Source organism: Patiria miniata, unplaced genomic scaffold (assembly GCF_015706575.1).
Source record: "Patiria miniata isolate m_02_andy unplaced genomic scaffold, ASM1570657v1 HiC_scaffold_20, whole genome shotgun sequence".
Lineage (NCBI taxonomy): Eukaryota > Metazoa > Echinodermata > Asteroidea > Valvatida > Asterinidae > Patiria > Patiria miniata.
The window spans coordinates 10,881,892-10,903,604 of NW_024037059.1; the positions used below are offsets into that span (position 1 = coordinate 10,881,892).

At 40.6% G+C, this 21,713-nt stretch overlaps 3 protein-coding genes across 3 annotated transcripts; 2 read left to right on the forward strand and 1 right to left on the reverse strand.

Moving 5' to 3' along the window:
• The first annotated feature begins 11,932 nt into the window (after positions 1-11,932).
• On the forward strand, positions 11,933-13,428 carry LOC119727784. Its single transcript, XM_038199849.1, has 2 exons — positions 11,933-13,188; positions 13,374-13,428. Exons 1-2 carry the CDS (start codon positions 11,933-11,935, stop codon positions 13,426-13,428), a joined length of 1,311 nt encoding a protein of 436 aa, XP_038055777.1.
• Positions 13,429-16,529: 3,101 nt separating this feature from the next.
• Positions 16,530-19,427, forward strand: LOC119727785. Its single transcript, XM_038199850.1, has 5 exons — positions 16,530-16,588; positions 16,721-16,863; positions 17,181-17,306; positions 17,660-17,818; positions 18,174-19,427. The coding sequence occupies exons 1-5, from the start codon at positions 16,530-16,532 to the stop codon at positions 18,554-18,556; spliced, it is 870 nt and encodes a 289-aa protein (XP_038055778.1). The 3' UTR covers positions 18,557-19,427.
• Positions 19,428-19,777: 350 nt separating this feature from the next.
• Positions 19,778-20,443, reverse strand: LOC119727786 (protein ALP1-like). Its single transcript, XM_038199851.1, has one exon. It carries the CDS (start codon positions 20,441-20,443, stop codon positions 19,778-19,780), a length of 666 nt encoding a protein of 221 aa, XP_038055779.1.
• Positions 20,444-21,713: the final 1,270 nt, after the last annotated feature.

A 21,713-nucleotide genomic window follows, 5' to 3' on the forward strand; every position in this document is an offset into this window, starting at 1 on the left:
CCCTGCACAGTTGTTGAGTGTTAAGCTGGAATACTGAGGCGAACTGGGAACTATGGTAGACCGTAGCTCCTCACAATCAACAGGTGTTCCAAACAGATGCATCTACTTGATTTCACTCAGAGATGGAGCAGAGATGTGCAACAATTCTCTCTACAAAAGTGTGCTGCAAGACTAAAACTCTAGATACTCTCTCTAGAACCACCAAAATGGTAGTAGGAGATGGCTGGAAGTTCTTTATAAGAGCAACACCCACCAAGTGGTTAATTGAGACATCACAAAGTGTATGTGACAGTTCTTCACAGTGACATCTCTATCTAGAGCTGCATGTAGGAATGATAGTTCATCGTGATGAGCTCTGTCAAGTTTCTGTACAGGGAAAACTGAGGACCTGTGACAGTTTGTCATTGCATCATCTCATCACTATGTTAATCTGTGACGTCTCTACTCAGAGCTGTGACAGTTCATCATGATGAGGTATTGCCATGTGATACATGTACATGTAGTCCAGCAAGGAAGCAGCAAGTAAGCAGGAAGTTAGCAGCATGTGACAGGTCTTCAAATCACTTTCTACCTGGTAGAATATCCAGAGCTATGGGCAGTTGCAAAGGGAGACATCCAGCTGCAAATGGAGACCTGTGACAATATGTTACAGTGACATTTTTTCTACGCAGTCACCAACAGCAACCCAGAGCCACGGCAATCATCGTAATCATCGTAGTCATCCAGAAGCAGAAGCAAACATAAACCTGTCACAAATGAAGGCAATGTGATAATCTGTCCACCCAGCAACTGTTGAAACAGCTATCGGTAATCAGGGTAACACATCCTTACCAAGTGACTGCATCTCTCTGCTCAAGAATCCAGATGAACTGTAACCCAGCCAAAGAAGTTTACCTACATGTGTATGAACAATGTGCAAGTTATGATGTCTTCTGGCCACTCACTATACACTTGCAGTTCTTCACAGTGACATCTCTTCACCCAGTTGGCTTCGTAATGGAGACTTCGAAAGTTCATCACAGTGACATCTTTCTACCCAGAGACACATGAAATCTTGTGAGAGCCACCACACTGTCATCGGTCCACCTAGAAGCGACAACTTCATGTATCTCATTCACAACATTCGATGAAGACAGTTCAGCTAAATGACATTGATCCACAGAGTACCAACTGGAGACCTGTGTGAACTCTAAGAGTTCTAGTTCTAGTTTTGCGGTAACCTCAAAATCATGAGCTTTTGGTTCTGTTTCAAATATGGCAAAGGAAAATATGGTTTCTTTAATGGCCAACAAGTTTCCAGGGTTGGATGACTAAGGAGAGATGTTGTTCAGATTGATCAAAGTGGTTTTGTATCGTTGATTACAAACATGCAGGCCAACGGCGTATAAAGTTATAGTGCACTGGCTCCCTGGAATGGCCTCACATCAGGGTGTCGGTTTTGGAGATAATTCCTAGCTGACGGAGACAGTGTACACATACATTTAAATGTGTAAGCATCTACATGTAATGTCAAAAAGGGTTTATTGGGGGGGGGGGGTTACATTTTGCTACTTGACATGTTATGGATTAAGCTTGGATAACCCTGCATCCAAATATAAAATCGAAGAAGAAGAAGTTATGTGTACACCACTTGTTCAAGCCTAATAAACACATTTCATATATTTATTATTGTAGTTTATATATTTATTTATTATATTTATATATTTAAAGCTCATTCAGATAGTTCCATAGAAAATATTTTTATTGGCATACGTGCAATTATAAATTATTTATACATTGTTTACTGATTTGTTGCTCCTTATCTTTACATATCTTTATAAGCTTCCAAAGTGACTCTCCTTTGATGATAAAGCACAGAATGGGCAAATGTATTTCTTAACAATTGTTTGCCTGGAGGATTCAAAAGCTGATCTAAAATTAATCATTTTCATAATCTGGTTGAAATAAGGCATTTTGAATCTGCCAGAAAAAAATGGAATTTTAAATTGAAAACAGAGAAGATGAGGACCCTAGCAAAGGTACTAGACATCTCCAGACAGCTGAACAGCAGCATTCAGCAGGCAAAAGATGTGGTCAAACCATCACCTTTTGATACTGTTGTTGAAGCAGCTCTTATATTATCAGGTTATGATAGCAGTAACCAGTTGTACAAAGCATACAGCACTGTCCTTAGGTAAAAAAAATACAACTACATACGTTCTGAAAATCGTGACATGGTGTCTGGTGCTTATGATTTTTTTTGCACTGGTTAAAGTCAGAATGGAGAGGCCAACAGATACATCAAAGGAAAATCATTTTCTGTAGCTTTATCCCCTTCGTAAGTGCAATGTTTTAATGTAATGTAATATTTATATATATAGGCCCCCTATATATTTTTTTTTTGTAAGGGGGAGGGTAATCCTGGGTTTTTTTTCTAATTTTGGTTTGAATAAGATCTTGTGCAATATATATGGTGGGGTCATTGTGATGTTTGTTTGTTTGTTTGTTTTGTTGGGGTGGTGGGGTGTTTGTGTGTTTGTTGGGGTATTTGTTGGTTTGGTTTGGTTTGGTTTGTTTGTTTGTTTGTTTGTTTGTTTTGTTTGTTTTGTTTGTTTTGTTTTGTTTTTTGTTAATGGGGTGGTTTCATGGGTAATGTTTAGCTTCAGTATCATGTCTTGATCCGTGTTTGTGGTTTTTGGTAGCATATATAAGTGTTTTTTTTAATTCCTTGTTTACTGTCACCAAGATGTGGGGTAACAGGTCTACGGACCACAGTAATTTTTTTGCTTTTGTTGCCCCTAGCCCATCTTGGTGATTAGCTTTTTTACTCTCTTGTTTTCTCTTGGGTATCGATACTTATGTATTGTACATGTAGTCTATGTCTATTGTATATTTGTATTCTTTTTCTTTGGCTGAATCAAATAATAATAATAATACATTATCTGTAGAAACACAAAGAAATGTGTCCATATACATGTAGATGTAAAGATGGAAAGTCCACCAACAGTCATGTCAGAGAAGGGCGAATGCTCATACCGACAAAATTCAATATGTCTGTACAAATGAAAAATGCCCTCTACATGTAGGGACATGAAATGTGATCAAATGTCTCTGATTGTCTGAGATGACAAAGATATCCTAAGCAATTCCAATAGGAGCAGCCATAAGGCCAGGGAGAAGATGAGGACCCTAGCAAAGGTACTAGACATCTCCAGACAGCTGAACAGCAGCATTCAGCAGGCAAAAGATTTGGTGAAACCATCATCTTTTGATACTGTTGTTTGAGGAGCACTCAAATTACAACATTATGGTAGCAGTAATCAGTCGTACATGTACAAAAGTGATATAAATGCAACAAGACTGCTGGTTGAAGTAACGCATATCTTCAGTGACAACTGTTTTAGTCAAGACTTTCCCTGTATTGATGTTGGAAGAAATCTTGATCACACACTTAGTTTGGGATGAAATCTATTTCCTTTAGTTTTTAAGCATTCATTCAGTAGGTCTGCTAACCGTGGATTGAAAATAGCTGATGGGTTGCTTCTGATCAGAAAATATCTCTCTTACTATGAAAATCAGTGTACGATGAGCAACTTTATATGCACTACCTTTGTTTCTATAATTCCAAATTACTCAATTCTGTCAAAGAATATAGCTAGCGCAAGCCAGATCACTAATCCATTTTATCAAAGGAGGGTTTCTACACCTTCGCAGTGATAAAGTTTCTGGACTTTTCCATGAATTGTTTCCCCATAGAGCAGCCTGATTGACAAGTGATTTTTGACATCAAGAAACCGTATATTCATTGAATTTCCAACCATATAAACAACACATATCACACTCAAATGTGTCACTTTCACATGAATTAACAACAAAATGATATTGGACATTTTTTAACTAAAACAACCTTAAAACATTTAAACAAAGTTACACTTGCTTGCCACCAAGAACAGTCCACCAGGATGCAGCTAGAAAGTTGTTAGTGTTTCGTGATCAGCTTTATCATTATGTGTACCGGTAACAGCTTCTGCAATATCACCGATTACAGATTTGAAAGCCTCCATGTATGTGTCTGCCTCACCATCACCAACTTCAACCGTCCCTATTGGCATTTGTTTTCCATCTCTCAGGGTTGTCTGGAAGCCCTGATAATGATGGTGGAATTTTGTGGTAGCGTCCGAATGCAGGGTATTTCCGGTTAAGTTGGACGGATCACCCCCCCCCCCTCCTCCAAGCACTGGTATATCTGCGTCTGGGCGACAAATTTGGCTTCATTAAGTACTCTGTGCAGTGTGCCATTTGATGGAAGTCTCTCCGGTAATTTCCCCAGCAAGTTTTTACAGACAGTTGAAACAACCTTTCCCACTTTCGACATGCTGACGTTGCACTCAGTCAACAAGATCATTATAGTTTCTCGTATCTCGTTTACAAATCGTCCATCCTCAAAAGTCTTTATCAAGTCAGCCTCAAGCAAAACATTGAGTTGTTGCAACTCCAGAATGTGTTCATTATTTTCTTTTGTTTTATCTTGCATTTCCCGGATCTTAACTTCATTTTGTTTGACAAGATCACACTTAGATTGCTCAAACCTTATTTTGGCCTGACTGAGGTTTTTCAAGGCTGCGCGTCGATCACTCTGAGCTGATTCTAGCAGGTCTGTGTTCACCCGTATGTGTTCATCTTTTTCTGTCACCTGTTTCTGTTTCTCTGTGTTTGTATCTTCCAATTCTTTTATATGCTTCACTCTTTTTTCATCTTTTACACCATCTCGTGTAATTTGTTGCCTTAGGGCTCTGATACAGCCCGACTTTTGTTCCATCTTTTCTCGCAGTGTGTGTACTCTTTTATTTACCGTATCAACTCTTTTATTTACCATATCAACTTCACTCGACGTTGCATCAAAGCTTTTCTGCAACTTTATATTCTCCCGTGTGAGTTTCTTACAGTCTTTTGCATTGGCAGCCAGAGCATTTTTATGCTCTCTAACAACTTTTTCTAATTCCTGATTCAGTTAGCACCCAATTAATTAATCCTTGGGATATGTTATGCCTAATATATCATAGATTTGAAATATACTCACTTGAAAAATCAAAATGATTAAATTGGTGTCAAAATTGGTTGGAATCTGGGATATTTTAGTCGATTTTCCTTCACGCAATCGTATCTCGGCTTCGGTAGTACTTGTTCACATCGAGTAAACGCTAATGTGTCAATCAGACATCAGGAGCAAGGGTGGGAAACCCGTCTAATTAGGCATAACATATCCCAAGGATTAATTAATTGGGTGCTAACTGAATCAGGAATTAGAAAAAGTTGTTAGAGAGCATAAAAATGCTCTGGCTGCCAATGCAAAAGACTGTAAGAAACTCACACGGCCATTCATTCATGAATTTCTTAGGGCTATGGTATCGGCGTTGGTATAAAAAATGTCGCAATTGAATAAATTGTTACCATGTTTTCAACTTGTTGAAAAAGTAGTATTTTCTGCTCGATGAAGTGGTCTGTGTGCGTGAGTGTCTTCACTGTGCAGTGGAGAGCTGAAAACCCTACTTCTAGGTAGATTCTGTACCTTTGTCTTGTTTTGCAGGAGATAGTGTTTCCTTGTTCCGACACACTTTGCAAGGGTGTAGCCCCACCCAACTTTAGAGATGAAAACATTTGACAGTTATTGACTGTTTATATTGAGAGACTCTAAATTAACTTCATAAAAGGCCATTGACTCTAGCTACTGTGAAAGTTCAGCTTGACCAGCTTGTCAAACGTCAGCCTTTCCTGATCTTTCTTAAATGTAGCAAATGAAATTTCCTTTCCTTCCTTGCTGTTGTTAAGATGCTCCTTCTTGAGTCTGAATCCCTATGCTTTGTGCAATAAAATACTGGAAAATAATGGAAAACTACCGGGAAAAAACCCAGACAACTACCAGAAAACGTCTTTAAAACACCCAGAAAACACCCTAAAACCACCAGAAAAACATGCCAAAACTACCAGAAAACACAGAAAAACACCTACCCAAAAAACACCTACAACTCCCCAAAAGCCACCAGAATCACCCAAAAGCACCGGAAAACACGCCAAAACCACCAGAAACACCGTAAGTGAATTTTTTGATCCCCCACCTTTGGTCATTTGATCTCCAATGTCGAAAATGGCACATTCAACTACAGTTTCCTGATCAGCGTGGACACATGCAAGCGACACCCTCCAGCTTGTAGTGTTCTTGATAATATATGATTCAAGCTTTTGGGGTTTTTAGACCAGCCCCTTTCTCTGGAAACAGGTTGTGATGGAAAGGACACATGTCATGTAGTCTTTAAGTTTGCCTTCAGTTTCGGTAGAACGATGGTATTGAAGTAGGGTGAGAAGTGCCTCATAGTGAGTATCCACCTTCTAATAAGATAGTCGAGCACAGAATACTGACAATGTCTGCGCACTGACCAGTCCTCGTTTGCCTAAAATGAAGTTCATTATATTTTTTCTGCATTGTTTACATTGCTCCATGTGCGCCTGTATTTCACTTGTAGGTAGCTCTCTGCCACAGTGAAAGTATGCAGAGTGGCTGAGGAGGAGGGTAGGAGGACTCTGTTAATTCAAAGTCTTGCTGATTGGGACGAATGTACACTCGTGTGCTGAAAAGCTTTAACTCTTTTGTTGAACAAGGCCCTGTGTGAACAAGCTCTAACACAGACCTGGATTTGTAACCAGAAACTCAAACCCGTAGGCCATTTCAGTCTTGTTGAAGGTACTTGCTCAAGGAAATATTGATAAAAGAAGTAATTAAAGAGCAACTTCATCATAGTGTTTCCCATTTTCTTCAACTTATGAAAGGAAGGAAGCCAGAGCACACACAAAAATGGGGAGAATTAAAAACTGGGATTTCACAAAAACTAAACATGAATGTTGCAGGACAGACTTTGAATTGGTTTTTTTTTTTGCATTGTACGTCTGTCATGTGTATCCGATTATTTCATTTGAATCCGATTATTTCATTTGAATCGGATGTGCTTGGCCTTCTTAGGAGCAGTTGTAACATCCTAATAGTTGCTGATATACTTACGGTAACCGATAATAGCCCAAGTGGAATATTACACTTTGGACATTATTTTTTTGTAATAGCAGGCAACCATATCAGTTCAATCAGTCAAAGGATGGAGAAGAAAATGAAGGTGGTTGCCACCTCTAACTGAACAGTTGAGGCTCTAAAAAAATCAGTGATTTGGCCCTTATTTTGCAGTGTAGATTTAATGAGGTTTGGTTTATCTAAAGAGACTCGAGTGCCATTGCTATTTCAGTGACTCGTGTTTGCAACTTTCCAGTATTCTCAGGACCATATACATGTATCTGAGTCTGAAGGTACTCAAAAAGTTAACTAGCTGAGTTGAGTACTCCAAGTTGAAGAGGTAGTGGCTCTTGAAGAGAAGGTCCACTGCTACTGTGATGTTTGATGTTGGGAGAAGGAAGCCATAGTCCTCGATTTTCATAACGATCTGTTCCATGTAGGGTTTGGAGCCAAATGCAAGCAGGGTGGGCTGCTTTGTTGAGTAATCCTTCAGTTCTTCCTCCAATGGCGCATTCACCTGATACAAACAGGTGCATGCAGAAAGATCCAAAAGATCATACCATTAAAAATTGTTACTAAAAACAATTTTTTTGGAAAAAAAAAGTTTATTTTTGGGATACGATGCGCAAAATGTTCAGATACAACATCTTTTACCACTGTTAATACTGTGATAATTCACCAACTTGCAACCTTTACAGATTTTAATAGACATCATCCATGTTCCAATGTTCAAAAGAGGAAAGCTATGCTTCGATGACCTTTTAAATGATATTGGTAAATATCACCTTCCAACTTTTGATGATAATGTGCATGCGGGATTTACACTGTTTCATTAAAAAGACAAAACTTCTGTGCTGATTATTTGGACTAATAATGGAAGAAGGGTACTCACAGATTGTTTACTGCTCCATGTGAGCCCAAATTTTGCTTGTTGGTAGCTCTCTGCCGTAGTGACAGCACAAGAGTGGCTGAGGAGGAGGGTGGGGACGACTCTGTCAATTCCATGTCTTGTTGAATGGGTCGAATGTACACTCGTTGTGTGCTGAAAAGCTTCAACTCTTTTGTTGAGCAAACCCCGTATGAACAAGCTCTAACACAGACCTGGATTTGCTTCGAGTCACCAGAAACTCAAACCCGTAGGTCAGTTCAGTCTTGTTGAAGGTACTTAGGGAATAATGATAAAAGAAGTAATTGAAAAACAACTTCATCATAGTGTTTACCATTTTCTACGAATCATGAAAGGAAGGGAAGCTAGTGCACACCAAAAAAGGGGAGAATTAGGGGCTGGGATTTCACAAACAAATAACATGAATGTTGCAGGACAGACTTTTAATTCGGCTTTTGCATTGTATGTCTGTCATGTGTATCTGCATGAAACGCCTTTGTGTTTGTGATGGAGTCCAGTCCGGGAAATGTACGAATTCGACAACGTTGTCATATTTAACAACCATTGTCGTATTCGACAACTTCCGGTATACATCACTATTCTGCAAGACTGGATTGGATTAGCGGTACAGAGATGCAAAGACATGTTACAATCCTTTCATTGTTGATTATAGTTTTAAGAAATTTGAAAGGATTTCGACTGATTTATTGCATGCCAAAACCATCACTTCAGTAACATATAGGATTCCTGATTTTACAATATACTTTTGTCATAATTTAAGAAATTTGAAAAGATTTCGATTGATTAATTGCATGCCAAAACAATCATTTCAGTAACATATAGGATTCCTGATTTTACAATATACTTTTGTCATAATTTAAGAAATTTGAAAAGATTTCGACTGATTAATGGCATGCCAAAACAATCATTTCAGTAACATATAGGATTCCTGATTTTACAATATACTTTTGGTCATAATTTAAGAAATTTGAAAAGATTTCGACTGATTTATTGCATGCCAAAACAATCACTTTAGTTCCGGATTTTACAAAATTATATTGCATTTTATAGTAATAATTGCAGCAAATAATTGGTAACCTGTCGATGTTGGAGGAATAAAGTGGGCATCGATCATGATGAAACTTTGCCTGTTGTTGTATTCACTTTGTCATTATTTGTGCTGTGGTGTACATGTGTTGTTAATTTACTTAGGGTTACAAATAAAATCACAGTCTTTAAAATTAAAAATAAAATCACAGTCTTAAATTAAAGTAAAATCACAGTTTTCTAAATTAAAAATAAAATCACATTTTTTTGGTGAAGTACTATGCAGCATAAATAAATAATGTACTGAAAACAGGCTAAAACTACGAAAACAACAGAAACTCTTGATGTCTAGATGACTGGGTAGTAGGGCCGGCGTTCCTCAGTAGATCCACAGCCTGTCTTTATCTGTGAGGTGTGGACGGATGCTATCCGCAATCTCCACCGCATCTCGCTGGCGCACCACCTCCAGTTGGTAGACGGCCACCAGCTTTGGGCCACCTCCGGAGGCAGCGCCGCCGTGTTGGAACTCCCCCGTGAACACACACACGGCCCTTGCGATGGACAAATCCACGGCAAGGCCAGCGGCCAGCACGTTGCATATTTTGCGGGGCACGTGACCGATGACCTTGCCGGCGACATCAGCTACGGTGGTGCGATTAGGACCAGCTCTGGTTTCGATCCCCTGGACAGCCTCATCAACATCTTCAAGCTGTGGAGCCTTGACCACACATCCCCACTGGTCGTATTTGCTGGATTGGTGAGAACACTGCATGACAAACTGTCGCCCCTGCAGAGGACGGTTGTGGTAGGCATGGTACCTGCAATCGTGGAGGAATAAAAATCAGTGACAAAACCCAAGGTTCAGAGAAACTCATTGTGAGACGTTAAATAAGGTAAGAACTGAATGTACATTTATGAATGTAACCAATACCCATTGATCGTTGACACAAATGTTAATGCAACAGTCCCTTCTCGATGCCACCCCTTCTCTTGACGGAGACATTTCATTTCCTGCAGATAGTCCATTGCAAGGAAATTCAACGTTGAACTTCAGTCTCAGTATACTATTTAAGTCGTGGGAAAGATTTGCAAGATGTGCGCTGTGTGGTGACCCAAAAGCAAGTGTGATACTAACAGCATGCATGGGCAGCATGGGCAGCGTTGCCGCGTCTTTGTAAAAACAAGATGACGTCATATCCGGATATTTGGTCATGCAAGACGGCAAACTTTTTGTACTATTCTAGAAACTTGTTTTAAAGGGAGCATACACCATTTACAGAAACTCAAAATCGGAACTGTCGAATATCACGATGTATAATACTTGAAAGTAAGTAAATAATGGTACCATGGTTGGAGATTTTGGCATTGCCAATGATTATGAGTAACGTGACCAAAAAATGAAATATGGGAGGTTTTTTTGGGTCACGTGACTCCGATGACGGATTGAGCTAAATCTTGCACAGGTTTGTTATTTTATGTGTATATTGAATTAGACAAAGTATGAACACTGTCTGCAACACCGTGCCAATATACTCCCTTCAACCTGGGCATTTGTTTTCCTTTACCAACAGTGTGCAGTTTCTGTTAAAAACATTTCACAATGGGCAAAACTAAACCAGTTGCTCAGCGGAGAACTCGATCTTCTGCAGGGGATTCATCGTGGTCACAGTTTACCAAGAGCTGCAAGTGCATCATGCACGATGTTTTCAAAACCTCGGAGTCACCCACATTATTCAATATCGCTCTGAAATCACATCCTACTCGAAAACTGCAGTGGCTTTTGGATAAAAAGTATTTGAGTCCGCGCGCAAAACACGTTTGTATTGACTGTCTTGACCAGGCGCCATCAACAAGTGGAACTGGAAGTAAACGCGATACAACTGGGAAAAAAGATCCCAGTCAACTACCTGAGGAGGAAGAGCCCAGTAATTCAGAATCAGCGATAGTCGGAGAAATTTTGAATTTGATAACAAATCGTAAATTGTCCCAAGAAAGCGTCACGAGGGTCTGCTCCGCTCTTGGCAACCTACTGAGTAGCAATATTCTTCAAGATTCGAAGGCGGTACAGGGATCATACAAGAATTTAGAAAACTTGTTGGACTTAAACTGCGTGGAATATTTAGGGGAAAGACCACCGGCTCTGGTATCATTTTTGAGCAGTATTTCCAATGTAACAATTGATGACGACCAGCAAAATGCAAAGAAGACCAATGGACTATGCCTGGTAATTGAGAACATTTATGCTTTACGCAATGCTAACTTCGTGGGACCGTTATCATTCAGCCAGGGCTTGGTGAAGTTGTCGATAAATGGCAGCAAAACTACACACGCATTAGACGGAGCAAGCAGTGCAAGCGGGAGCGTGACCTCGTTGAAGAAAGTTCTTCAGAACTCATCTGCCAAATCAAATGTGTGTTTCTCGTCTGGTGATGTAGATGTATTTGCTGATAATACGCAAAGGATAGGTAAAACGGGTCGTGTGCGTACTGGTGGAACGACTCCTGCCAATGTTGTGACGAATGTGGTATTCATACAAAGTCGACCTGCATCGAATTTGCAGACTCAAGGCCAACTTGCACCATCTCACTGGCTTGACAAAACTGAAGACGTAGCTGATAAAATTACAGCGTTCTGAAGACGTAGCTGATAAAATTACAGCGTTTGAAAAAGAGCTCAATGATAATGTGTTCCGACCATACCGACATATGTGCCAGAGTAAATTCATTGAACAGGTAAAAAGTGAATTACATGTTGATGACATCACCGGCGAGTCAAAGGACCACGTTTACTACAGTTGTTCTGCACAAGAGCAAGATTGCGTATGCCCCAAGTGTTGCAAAGTATATGATAAAGTGACAGTTGAGTGTCCGGGATGCGGGTACAATCCAGTAAACGTACCGGATAGAAGCAGTATGTATGGCGATGTACCAAGCTGCCATTCAAAAGAAAAACTAGCTGTTAACATGGGTGAGATCATTCCTATAAACCCAAATTCCAAGGCTACAATAAAAGAGGTGTTGCTGAATCTGAAACAACAAGCTGGGGTGGGCACTGATCGTTCCTGGATCCGTGTTGGGTTTGATGGTGTTCCATACCGGATTGCAAATCTGCTAATAAAAAACACGATTATGTGTGAAGTGTGCAACGAGCACATTGACATTTCCGTGACACCCTTTGACGCCCACTGTGAGATTAAGCATCCAGGTGTGTACCATATCGGCAGCAAGAAGCTCTTGGATGATATTCTTCTCACTCCTGGTGCCGGTCATGCAGAGATAAACCTTCTGAGGGCAATTTTCTCATTGACTAGAGTCGTATTTATGGAACATATTGCTGGGTGTTTAGGATTCTGCAGCAAGAGAGCCAAAGACTTTGTAATCAGGGGAAGCAATCATCACGTCACATGGCAGATCTTCGACATTGTGTTGAAGGCATTTGCTCTCGAACTATGTTATACATATGTTTCTCAAAATCGCGAGGAGAATGAGAACTTTCTTCCAACAGCAGAGGACTTCGTTATGTGGAAGAATACAAGAGTAATCAATCCAAATTTCAATTTGATATATGATCTCATATTTCACATTTTCCTTGGTGTTAAGTGCTTCAGAAGTGGTATACGCAGAAATAACTCTCAGCACGCTATTGCCGGCCGCCAGAAAACTGCTCCCATAATGTATATCGGCAAGCACGGTATTTATCAACCGCTTCTCTTCAGGGACATGCAAGTTAGAGTTGAGGCACCGCCAGACATAAAAAAATATATAGAGGAGAACGAGGCGTTTTCCAGATCTGGGAACAATTTGCGTGGCGAAGGCGGTGACTACGTAACTGAAAACGAAAACAGATCTTTGAAGAGTATCCTTCCACCAGGAGTACCGACTGTAGAAAGATGGCAAATGGCAAGCCGATGTAGCGCTAACCTTCAGAAAAACAGGAAAGCTGTTTTCCAAAGAGCCGGTATTCAAGATCCTGGCGAACAGAGAGGATCTGTTTTTAACAGAGAGCTGGAAGTTCAAGCTATTAGGAAAGAAATTCGTTTGTCGGGGATGTTGAAAAATCCATACGAGGAAATTCCTTTGAAGTCAATAGAAGGTAAATTGCTACACCAAGATTTTGTCAACGTGTACAACACAGCTCTAGAAAACTATGACGCTTACAAAAAGTCCCCACATGCGCCAAATCTGCAACCAGTATTCGTCACATCAGAAGATGAGCAGATGTATAATGATGTGAATAACTGGACTGCAAGAAAACTGACCGAAGAAACGATGAAATTGCTTGAACAATTCAGTGACCAAGATTCTGCAGAAATGTACAGGGAGATGCATACTAGTGACGTTGCAAAGGCAGCAAAGAGTGTCAAGATACAATTTTACCAAGATATCAGTCAGATTCTAAATCTAGAGAGGGAAACGAGGATATTGAACAGAAAGATGACGACATGGAACAAACTGAATGATTGTATTACCTTTTACTTAGTGGTTCTTTTTCCTCTTGTGCGCCTTTTGACTTGGTCCATGCTTCGGGCAATAGAAGAGAACCTTTTCCAAGTCACCGTCCCTTTCAAAGTACAGACCGATGCAGTTCTGATGAACCCAATACTGGCAGTCAAGACGTTTGGTCCTCGCGTTCCTGTGATCACACCCTAACCAGGAGGACTTGTTGGCATCGGACCCACAAGCCCGACAAGACAGCTTCTTGTTGGGTTCGATCGTATGGACTGGTTCGACAGTGTTGTGATGTTTTCTCGGAGTGATGGTGAGCGATGAGGACGAGGGCTGCTGCACAAGTTCAGGATCAGTTTGTGCCGGTGCCGTGTCGTTCCGTTCGGCCTGTGTGCTGTATCGCCAAGACTTGCCCCTTCCCCACGTCGGCTTCACATGAACGTCCACTTCACATCTTGTTGATATCACCAATTCCTTAGCCTGCATAATCGGTAAGTTTTGGAAAGAAATGTTAAGGCTCGCAGATGACTTGCATTTTCTATTCCCATTTATCATATATTCCATTGGGTATAAACTGTCCCGAGTGAAAGTTAATGGGCCATGACATATTATTGGGGAGCCGAAGAAAACAAATTAAGTTGGCTTTTTTGTTAAAAAGAAGGTAGGCCTACTCAAGGTTTAACATGAAAAAAATGATACAAATAAATAAAGCAAAGCGTCCCCAAGCATGCATCATTATTCATATTTACAAAGAAAAGTACAGGCCTATAGCTTAAAAATCATCTTATAATACAAAGTAACAAATCAACGGTAAACCCCCCTCTCCCCCCCCCCAAAAAAAAGGCGAAAGAATTCTGACCCGTAAACGAGTGTATTTCAGCTTGTGTACGTTAGGTTGGGCCTATACTCACAGCACGCACGAGGCTTTGGGCTCTGCGGTGGTAGGTTGACCGTCTTGTAACCGAGTTATCTATATATTTCACTTTCTTCTTGTATACAACCTTGCTGTTTTCCTTTTCTCTCTCCAAGGATTCTTCTAAAACCTTGTATTTGTCGTCTTCCTGGGAGTTGGATGTCATAACGGCAATCAAAGGCTAAGCCGGATAGTGTTGGTCAGACCGCGTCCCTACTGTTTTCATATTTTCCGCGCCCCTCCTGTTTTCATATTTCCCGCGCAATATAGCTAAACATTTTGTCAAAGTCGCACACCTAAAACGTTTTTTAAAAATTGGGAAACGAACAGCTAAATTCTTCTTTAAAAGTTATCGTTACAATAAGAATATTAGCTTTCTCATTGTTATGATTTTTTTAATTCCTAGCGTAATATTGTAATAAACAGTAATTGCAATGAACGGGACAAGGATGAAGCGCCATTAAACAAGATGGCGCCCTGGTTCAGACTGGTGTTGTGAAAAGTAAACGGAAATTTCTTCCAATCGCACAGGCGAGTTTTTAATTTACGCAGATAGAAATTTAGTTAGAGGATTGAAAGTCAATATTGTGAAATAAAAAAGTACATGTTTTGCGTAAATTTTACATTTTTGCGTTTGAAGTTGAAATTGTCGAATACACAACGGTAATCGTTAAAATTCGACAATGGTTGTTAAATATGACAACGTTGTCGATTTCGTACATTTCCCGGACTGAGTCTAGTATGCCATACAATATATTGCTTGTTGGCAACTGGTTCTTGCATTTTGCCCCAATCCAGGGCTGCAGATTGAGGTGAGCCATAGTGGGAATGCCTGAAGAGAGTGCCGTCATCTCTCACAGTCCCAACACAATCTCCAGCCACACTAGCCTTGTTTGGCCCACAATGGTGAAACCGCTGGCCTTGCTGTCTCCTTTGCTAATACTGCCTGCTGGTGCTGGTTGACTAGCAGAATATCTATTATACTGTCTGCATCCCCCAGCTTGCAATCTTGAACGCTTACACTTAAAACCCTACGGCTGGTCTCCATAGTTTCCTACATGCTTGCTTCGGAAACATCCCAAAGCTTGTGTTTCTTGTAGGGGCCACCCATACTAACTGCTGACAGTGTGAGGAACTTCTGAGTGAAGTGACTATATGTGCACAAATCTTCATGATCAATAATGTCTGATCTCTTAGAAGTAACAGCTATTCGTTGGTGACTGTACCGTCATATTGATAGGTAGTTGCGGGCAACCAGTCGGCCGTCACACCACCATAAGTACTCATCCTACATCAAGCAGCGACAAAGACGCAGTAAGACGAGCTCTATGCAAGGAATGCTTCACATTTCATTTTGCTTGAAAGTTACCAAAGACAGATAAAAAAACAAACAGTCCTTTTCAGGGCTACCAAAAAACAAAAGAGATATGGTCGTTTGCACTGTGATAGTTCCTGTGTAAAATCCTACTAAAAGAATGAAACAATAAAAGAAAAATGTAAATACTGTACAATAATTGGTTGCCTCGCGCTTCGGTCCTAGGGAAAAAACCCTAGGTACCTCTTCGTTTTTAAATATAAACCCTCCATGGTATAATGTACGTTATTAAAAAAAGCCCTGCCAGTATCTAATAACTGTTTTTATTCCCACTCGGATCAGAACGCAGGTCCAGGGAAAAGATGCCCTAGAAAATACTCCAATTACCCTTTTTTAATTTAATCCAATTAACACCCATTTCATTACAACCTTATTCGGATTTTTATTAAGGGTGTCGCATTCCATTGTGCCCCTATCAAAACTTGCTAACTACAACTCAACACAATGATCTCTTTGTGGCGATGTGCCGACACTGGGGGCCCTTACGTACAATTATAGCGCGGCTTAAGCCGCGTTCGGACTGGACTTACTATTGTAAAAAGTTTCCGTACGTGATTGTCAATATTCCGCTGTGGTTATTCTTCCGTGCGTCCGCACGAAGTCCTTGGCCACGTAAACTTTGCAGCACATTTCTTCTCCCAATCTCACGAGGGCGCCCTTCGATTGACCTTTTAAAATCTGACCCCGGATGTTGTTGTGTAAACCCCGCGAAACTCGCGCTGTTGCAAAACGTGGCTAGTGCTTTGTCACCATTTTGTTATCAGTCGTACGTCTGAGTAAGTGCTAGTATTTTTGTAGTTATATTTATAATCTGTGAGTGTGACACCATGAAAAGAAAGGGGGATTCATCAAGCGATTGCCCCAAGGGGAAGAGGAAGCAGAATTGGTAGCAAGAAGAAACTTCAGCTCTCATCGCGATTTGGGGCGAAAAATCCCACCAGGAGGGGTTTGAGGGCATGACTTACAATTCTCGAGTGTGGGCCTCAATATTATCGAAGTTTCTACACACCTTTCCTAGGTCGCCATACCGGACGTGGGAAAGCCTCAAGGACAGAATAGATTACCTCAAACGGAAGTATAGGGATGCTAAAAAGGAGAATAACGCATCTGGGCGGGGAAGGGTGAGCTCCCCGTACTACAAGGAGCTGGACGAATTTCTGGGTGAGTTGTCACAAATGATTTTTTCTTTTTTTCTCCATGCCCATGTTCCTTGGTCACCGTGCATCACAGTCATCATTTTGGTCATGATCTGGTGTGGGTTCTGTTTTTTTTTGTCGGAGGGGGGGGGTGTACTGATTTTTTTTTTTTAGGGGGGCCGCCCCTGCCTGACTACAGAATAACAGAACCATTTAATTTTATCTTTTTTACTTTTAACAACTGAGTTATAGTCAAGATGCAACATTCTCTCTGCGAGTATTTTTCTTTTTCTTTAAATTCTTTTTTTTTGTTATTAACTTTCTTATAATATGTTGTCACAGGGAAAAGTCCGATGACAAACTGCAGGGCCTATCACCATGCCGATGCTGGCCTCAGCTCTGACAAAGAAGAGGATGACGAACAGAATGCATCAACATCCCAGAGCGACACAACAGAGCAGGTCCAAGGTATTCATACATATGAATTAAAGTTTTGTAATTAATACAATTTTGACAACAAAATTCCTTTGCATATTTATGAACAGTTTTTGATACAAATATTGCAATAAGTCGCATTTTAAATCTTTCATTCAGAGCCAGATGTAACATCGTAATAGGTTGAAAAAAAATATTTTCTTTTTGGATATCTATTTTAATGGTAAATACACGGGCCTTGAATTTCGCAGAGAGTAACATTGACAAACTGGGAATGTTATTGTTCAGTTTGCTGTTTATGAAGTCAAAAACAGTGTGGATAAATACTTTCATGTTAAAGAAAATAAACTAAAACCATTTCTTGTCATTATTTTTTGTCGAAACAGACTATTCAGATGTCATCAATGAGGACATGGATGCCATTGACGAGGTCCTTGCCACAGACGAACAGTCAACAGATGGTGATACCACTGCTGAACTGGAAGATCCAGCCACAGACCCTGGCAATTCAAAGGCCCCAAGCAAGCTGAAAGAAAAATTCAATGGTAAAATTTTACTTTAGTCTTATGTTTGGTTTGGTTTTCTTTTTGTGTATTTTTTCTTTGTGCATAAGTAAGCTATCCAAGCAAGTGTCTTCGTTTCATTCTAGCCCCCTCCTGGTCCCAATGTTTCTATTGAGGAGAGAATGGTGACCCAAACATCTTGTAGTTATCCTTTTTTTTTCTTTAAAACTACATAATTACTATTTCAGGGCAAGCAAGTTTTCCCTCGGATTACCCTGTTTTTTCTTTTCTCATTCAGGTCATCACAATTTCTTCAAACTTATTCATTCGGACTTTCCTTACTGTTTCTTCCTAATTTGCAGTTATTTCTTATTTCTTATTTCTTGGTTGTCCTTAGGCCAGATGACAAGAAAGCGTCGTGGTAAAAAATCACAGATAAAAGAAGCCATGGGCAGCGCTGTCTCCAAGCTCATTGAGGCACAACAAGCCGCGAAGGACGAGACCACAATGGCTCTCTTACAGATGGAGAAGGAACACTTCCAGTGGGAAAAAGCGAGAGCCGAAGAGAAGGAGCGCCGCGAAGATCAGCATCGGAGGGAACAGCTAGCATTCCGGCAGCAGCAGGGTGAACAAAACAGGGCCTTTATGCTGCAGTTAGCAACTATTCTAGGCAACAACAGAGACCAGTACACCAACATCGGCGGACCTTCTACTGACCAGGCCATTCCACCATATGTCAATCAAAATTCATTTGACTTCCAACCAACCCCTCGTTTTTAAGAACATGCATGTATTGAAATTAACCTAAAACATGACATCCTGCTTTGTTCACGTGTGCCAGGTTGTAACGAGAAGGAAGCGAACATGCCAATAAAGCATGATGTCATCATGTTTTAGGTCTAATAAAGCTGTATAATATACAGCTTTAATATTATACTGTGGTAGTGCCGAGACTGTAGTAATTGTAGCAAAGATTTAGTGTGAGTTTTCGGAAACAAGTTCTTGTGTTTTCTGTAGTTTAGTTTTCCGGTAATTACATGTAATCTAGTTTTCAAGTAGTACCTCCTTATGTGACAATAATGAAACATATGAAATTATATTTAAGTTTTAACATTAAAACGACTTGCCTTCGGTATATTCTTACAGTATTATTATTAAGCTGCCATATATTCAGTTTTTGGACATGTACTAAGTTTAGTTTCAACTTTTGTTCACATTTAAATATGTATACATTATGTATTTTTAATATATTTTCAACTAGTTTGAAGTGGTTTATTCAGGAGCCTTGTGCAAAGGTTACAAACTATGTAACATTTAAGTTTGATGTTACCTGTTAATATTTTGTTTCATAAGTCATGTGCAACTCTGTAACTCAAGGAACAAAAGAAGTTTTTTAAATGCCTTTTATTGCCAGCAGTTTGATAATCTGTACAATATGGTTAAATTTAACAGGTAGGAGTACACTAAACTAAAAAGCCCGTAAAGTGCATTTCAAATCAAACAACTTTCCTAGAACTAGTGAAAACTCCAAGTTTGTTTTATTAAAAGCACATCATTTTAAGAAGTCTGTAACTAGTGTAAGAAAAGAGAAACTTTATCCAGTTTATACATGTATTGCAATATTCGCACAATAAAAGTATATGTACATGTACATGTTTATTTCTCAATGTGTCTTTACCACAGGTTATGAAAAATAAACAGCCGGGATTCAAACTTTGTGTATTCTTTTTTCTTCAGTTTTCATCTTTATAAAAAATAAAGATTATTGAGCATTTGCAAAGAGGCCAATTAGGACAGAAAACTTGTTTGCGAAAAAAATGCAGTGGCAGATCTAAGAAGGGTGGGCGCATAATTTGTTATGCTGTTATCGATTGGCATCACATTTACTTCAGAAAAAAAAAATAATAAAAAGAGGAATATTAGGGTTGGGGATGCAGTCTTCAATTCCTGCAGAATTCACTACTGACATGATTCTTGACTTGAAGCTACATGTACATCTTTTCAATGGTGACTTGTGAAGTATCGTGCAAGTGCTGCACGGAACTGTTCTCCATCCTCGGCAATATTCTGTGCATGGTCAGCTTGATGCTCAAATGGATCATCATCTTGTGGCTCATCTCTGATGTGCATGTCTTCATTCTCTTGCTTCCACGTTTCACAGAAGTTATGCAGGACAATGCATGCTGAAACTAAAACATGAATGTTCTTGGCATGAGAGTCATTGCGCTTCATGATACAGCGCCATCGCCCCTTCAGCCGACCAAATGCATGCTCGACCAAAATGTGTGCTCGGCTGAGGCGTACATTGAAGCGAAGTTCTTCTGCAGTTGCTAGTCCTTCTGGGTAGGGTTTCATCAAGAATGGTGACAAAGTATAGGCGGAATCTCCAAGAATAACGACGGGTATATCTTGGCCCTCAATTGCTCTTGTGAGCCTTGGATAAAACGTGCCATTCACAAGTTTCAAGTGCAGTTTTGAGGACTGAAATACCCACGAGTCATGACACTTTCCAGGCTGTCCTACATCAAAGTCCATAAATTTGAAGTTGTGGTCTACAAGGCCTTGAAGTAACACGCTGTACCAACCCTTTCGATTAAAGTAATCTGTGTGGTACTGATCAGGTGCAATGATGGGAATGTGGGTGCCATCAATTGCTCCTCCACACATCGGGAAGCCATATTTCGTCTCGAACACATTTATCATCCGGTTGACAGCCTCACCTTTAGGTCACTTGACATACAGTTTCTTTAAGTGGCTGTTCAAAGCATTGCACACATCCCAAAATCCATCATATGCAGTTGTCCTTCCAACACCAAACAAGTTGCTGATGGTGCGGAATGACTCCCCAGTTGCCAAACGGTACAAGGTTAGTGCTAGAAGCTTGACAACACATACCGGTTGCCTCATTCTCGAAACCTGCCTGACAAGATGAGGATGCAGCTGGTTGCATAGCAGTTGGAAGGCTGCCCTTGTCATTCGGAAGTTCTCGTACCACTGCTGGTCAGTAAACTGGATGAGGGCATCCACTTCCCACCACTGGCTGCTCCGTTCTCTCCTCCAAATAGTTACGGGAGAACTATAAGGCCTTTTCACACTATCTCCGTTTCGAACCGTGTTGAAACCTACCCGGATCCAACCCGGTTCAGCCCGAGTATTTTTCGACACGGATCGGAGAGACACGACGTTCACACTGTCCTTTACGGGAACGGCCGCTACGTGAACCGTGTAACGTTTGATCCGGCTACGGCCCACGTGTATTCACACTACAAATTCTCGACACGGATCGCATTCGGCACAGGGCGCTGCGAGGATTTTCTCAATCCCATAATGCATTGCGACGCACGCGGCTGCTGCGCGCACGCACGAGGCCTACGGACAGGCCGGTGTTCAGGGTGAATTTACTACTCTGTGAAATACGGACTCATTGGTAGTATTGCGCATGCCTATTAGGAGAAGGACCTGTCACGTGAAAGGGTTTGGCCAATAATAAGAGAGTAAAGGAATCCAATTTGGGAGTCCGATTTTTGTACGACACCAGCGCAGCTGTGTGCATTATTTCCAAAATGGCTCCGGTCATTTCGTTAGACGATTCGTTCTATTTAACATTAGAAATGTACTTTTTTGGGGTACATTTTGCAGACCTAATACAAGCCCAGACTCGGTAAAGGATGCTCCATACACCGATACATTATTGGATGATAATTAGGGAGCAATTGTTTCGTGATCGGTGTTGTGACGGCGATAGTGGTGGAGGGAAATATTATGCACGGCGTGTCAGATTTTCGGTAAAATGTCGGCCTCAACTCAACACGGATCGGCCGTGAGTGACTCAACCCCGGGCAGTTCACACTATCATTTTCGACACGGTTCAGGCCGAAAAATGCAATTTCGATCCGGGTTGAGATTTTCAACCCTGGTCCCTCCCAGGGTTGATTTC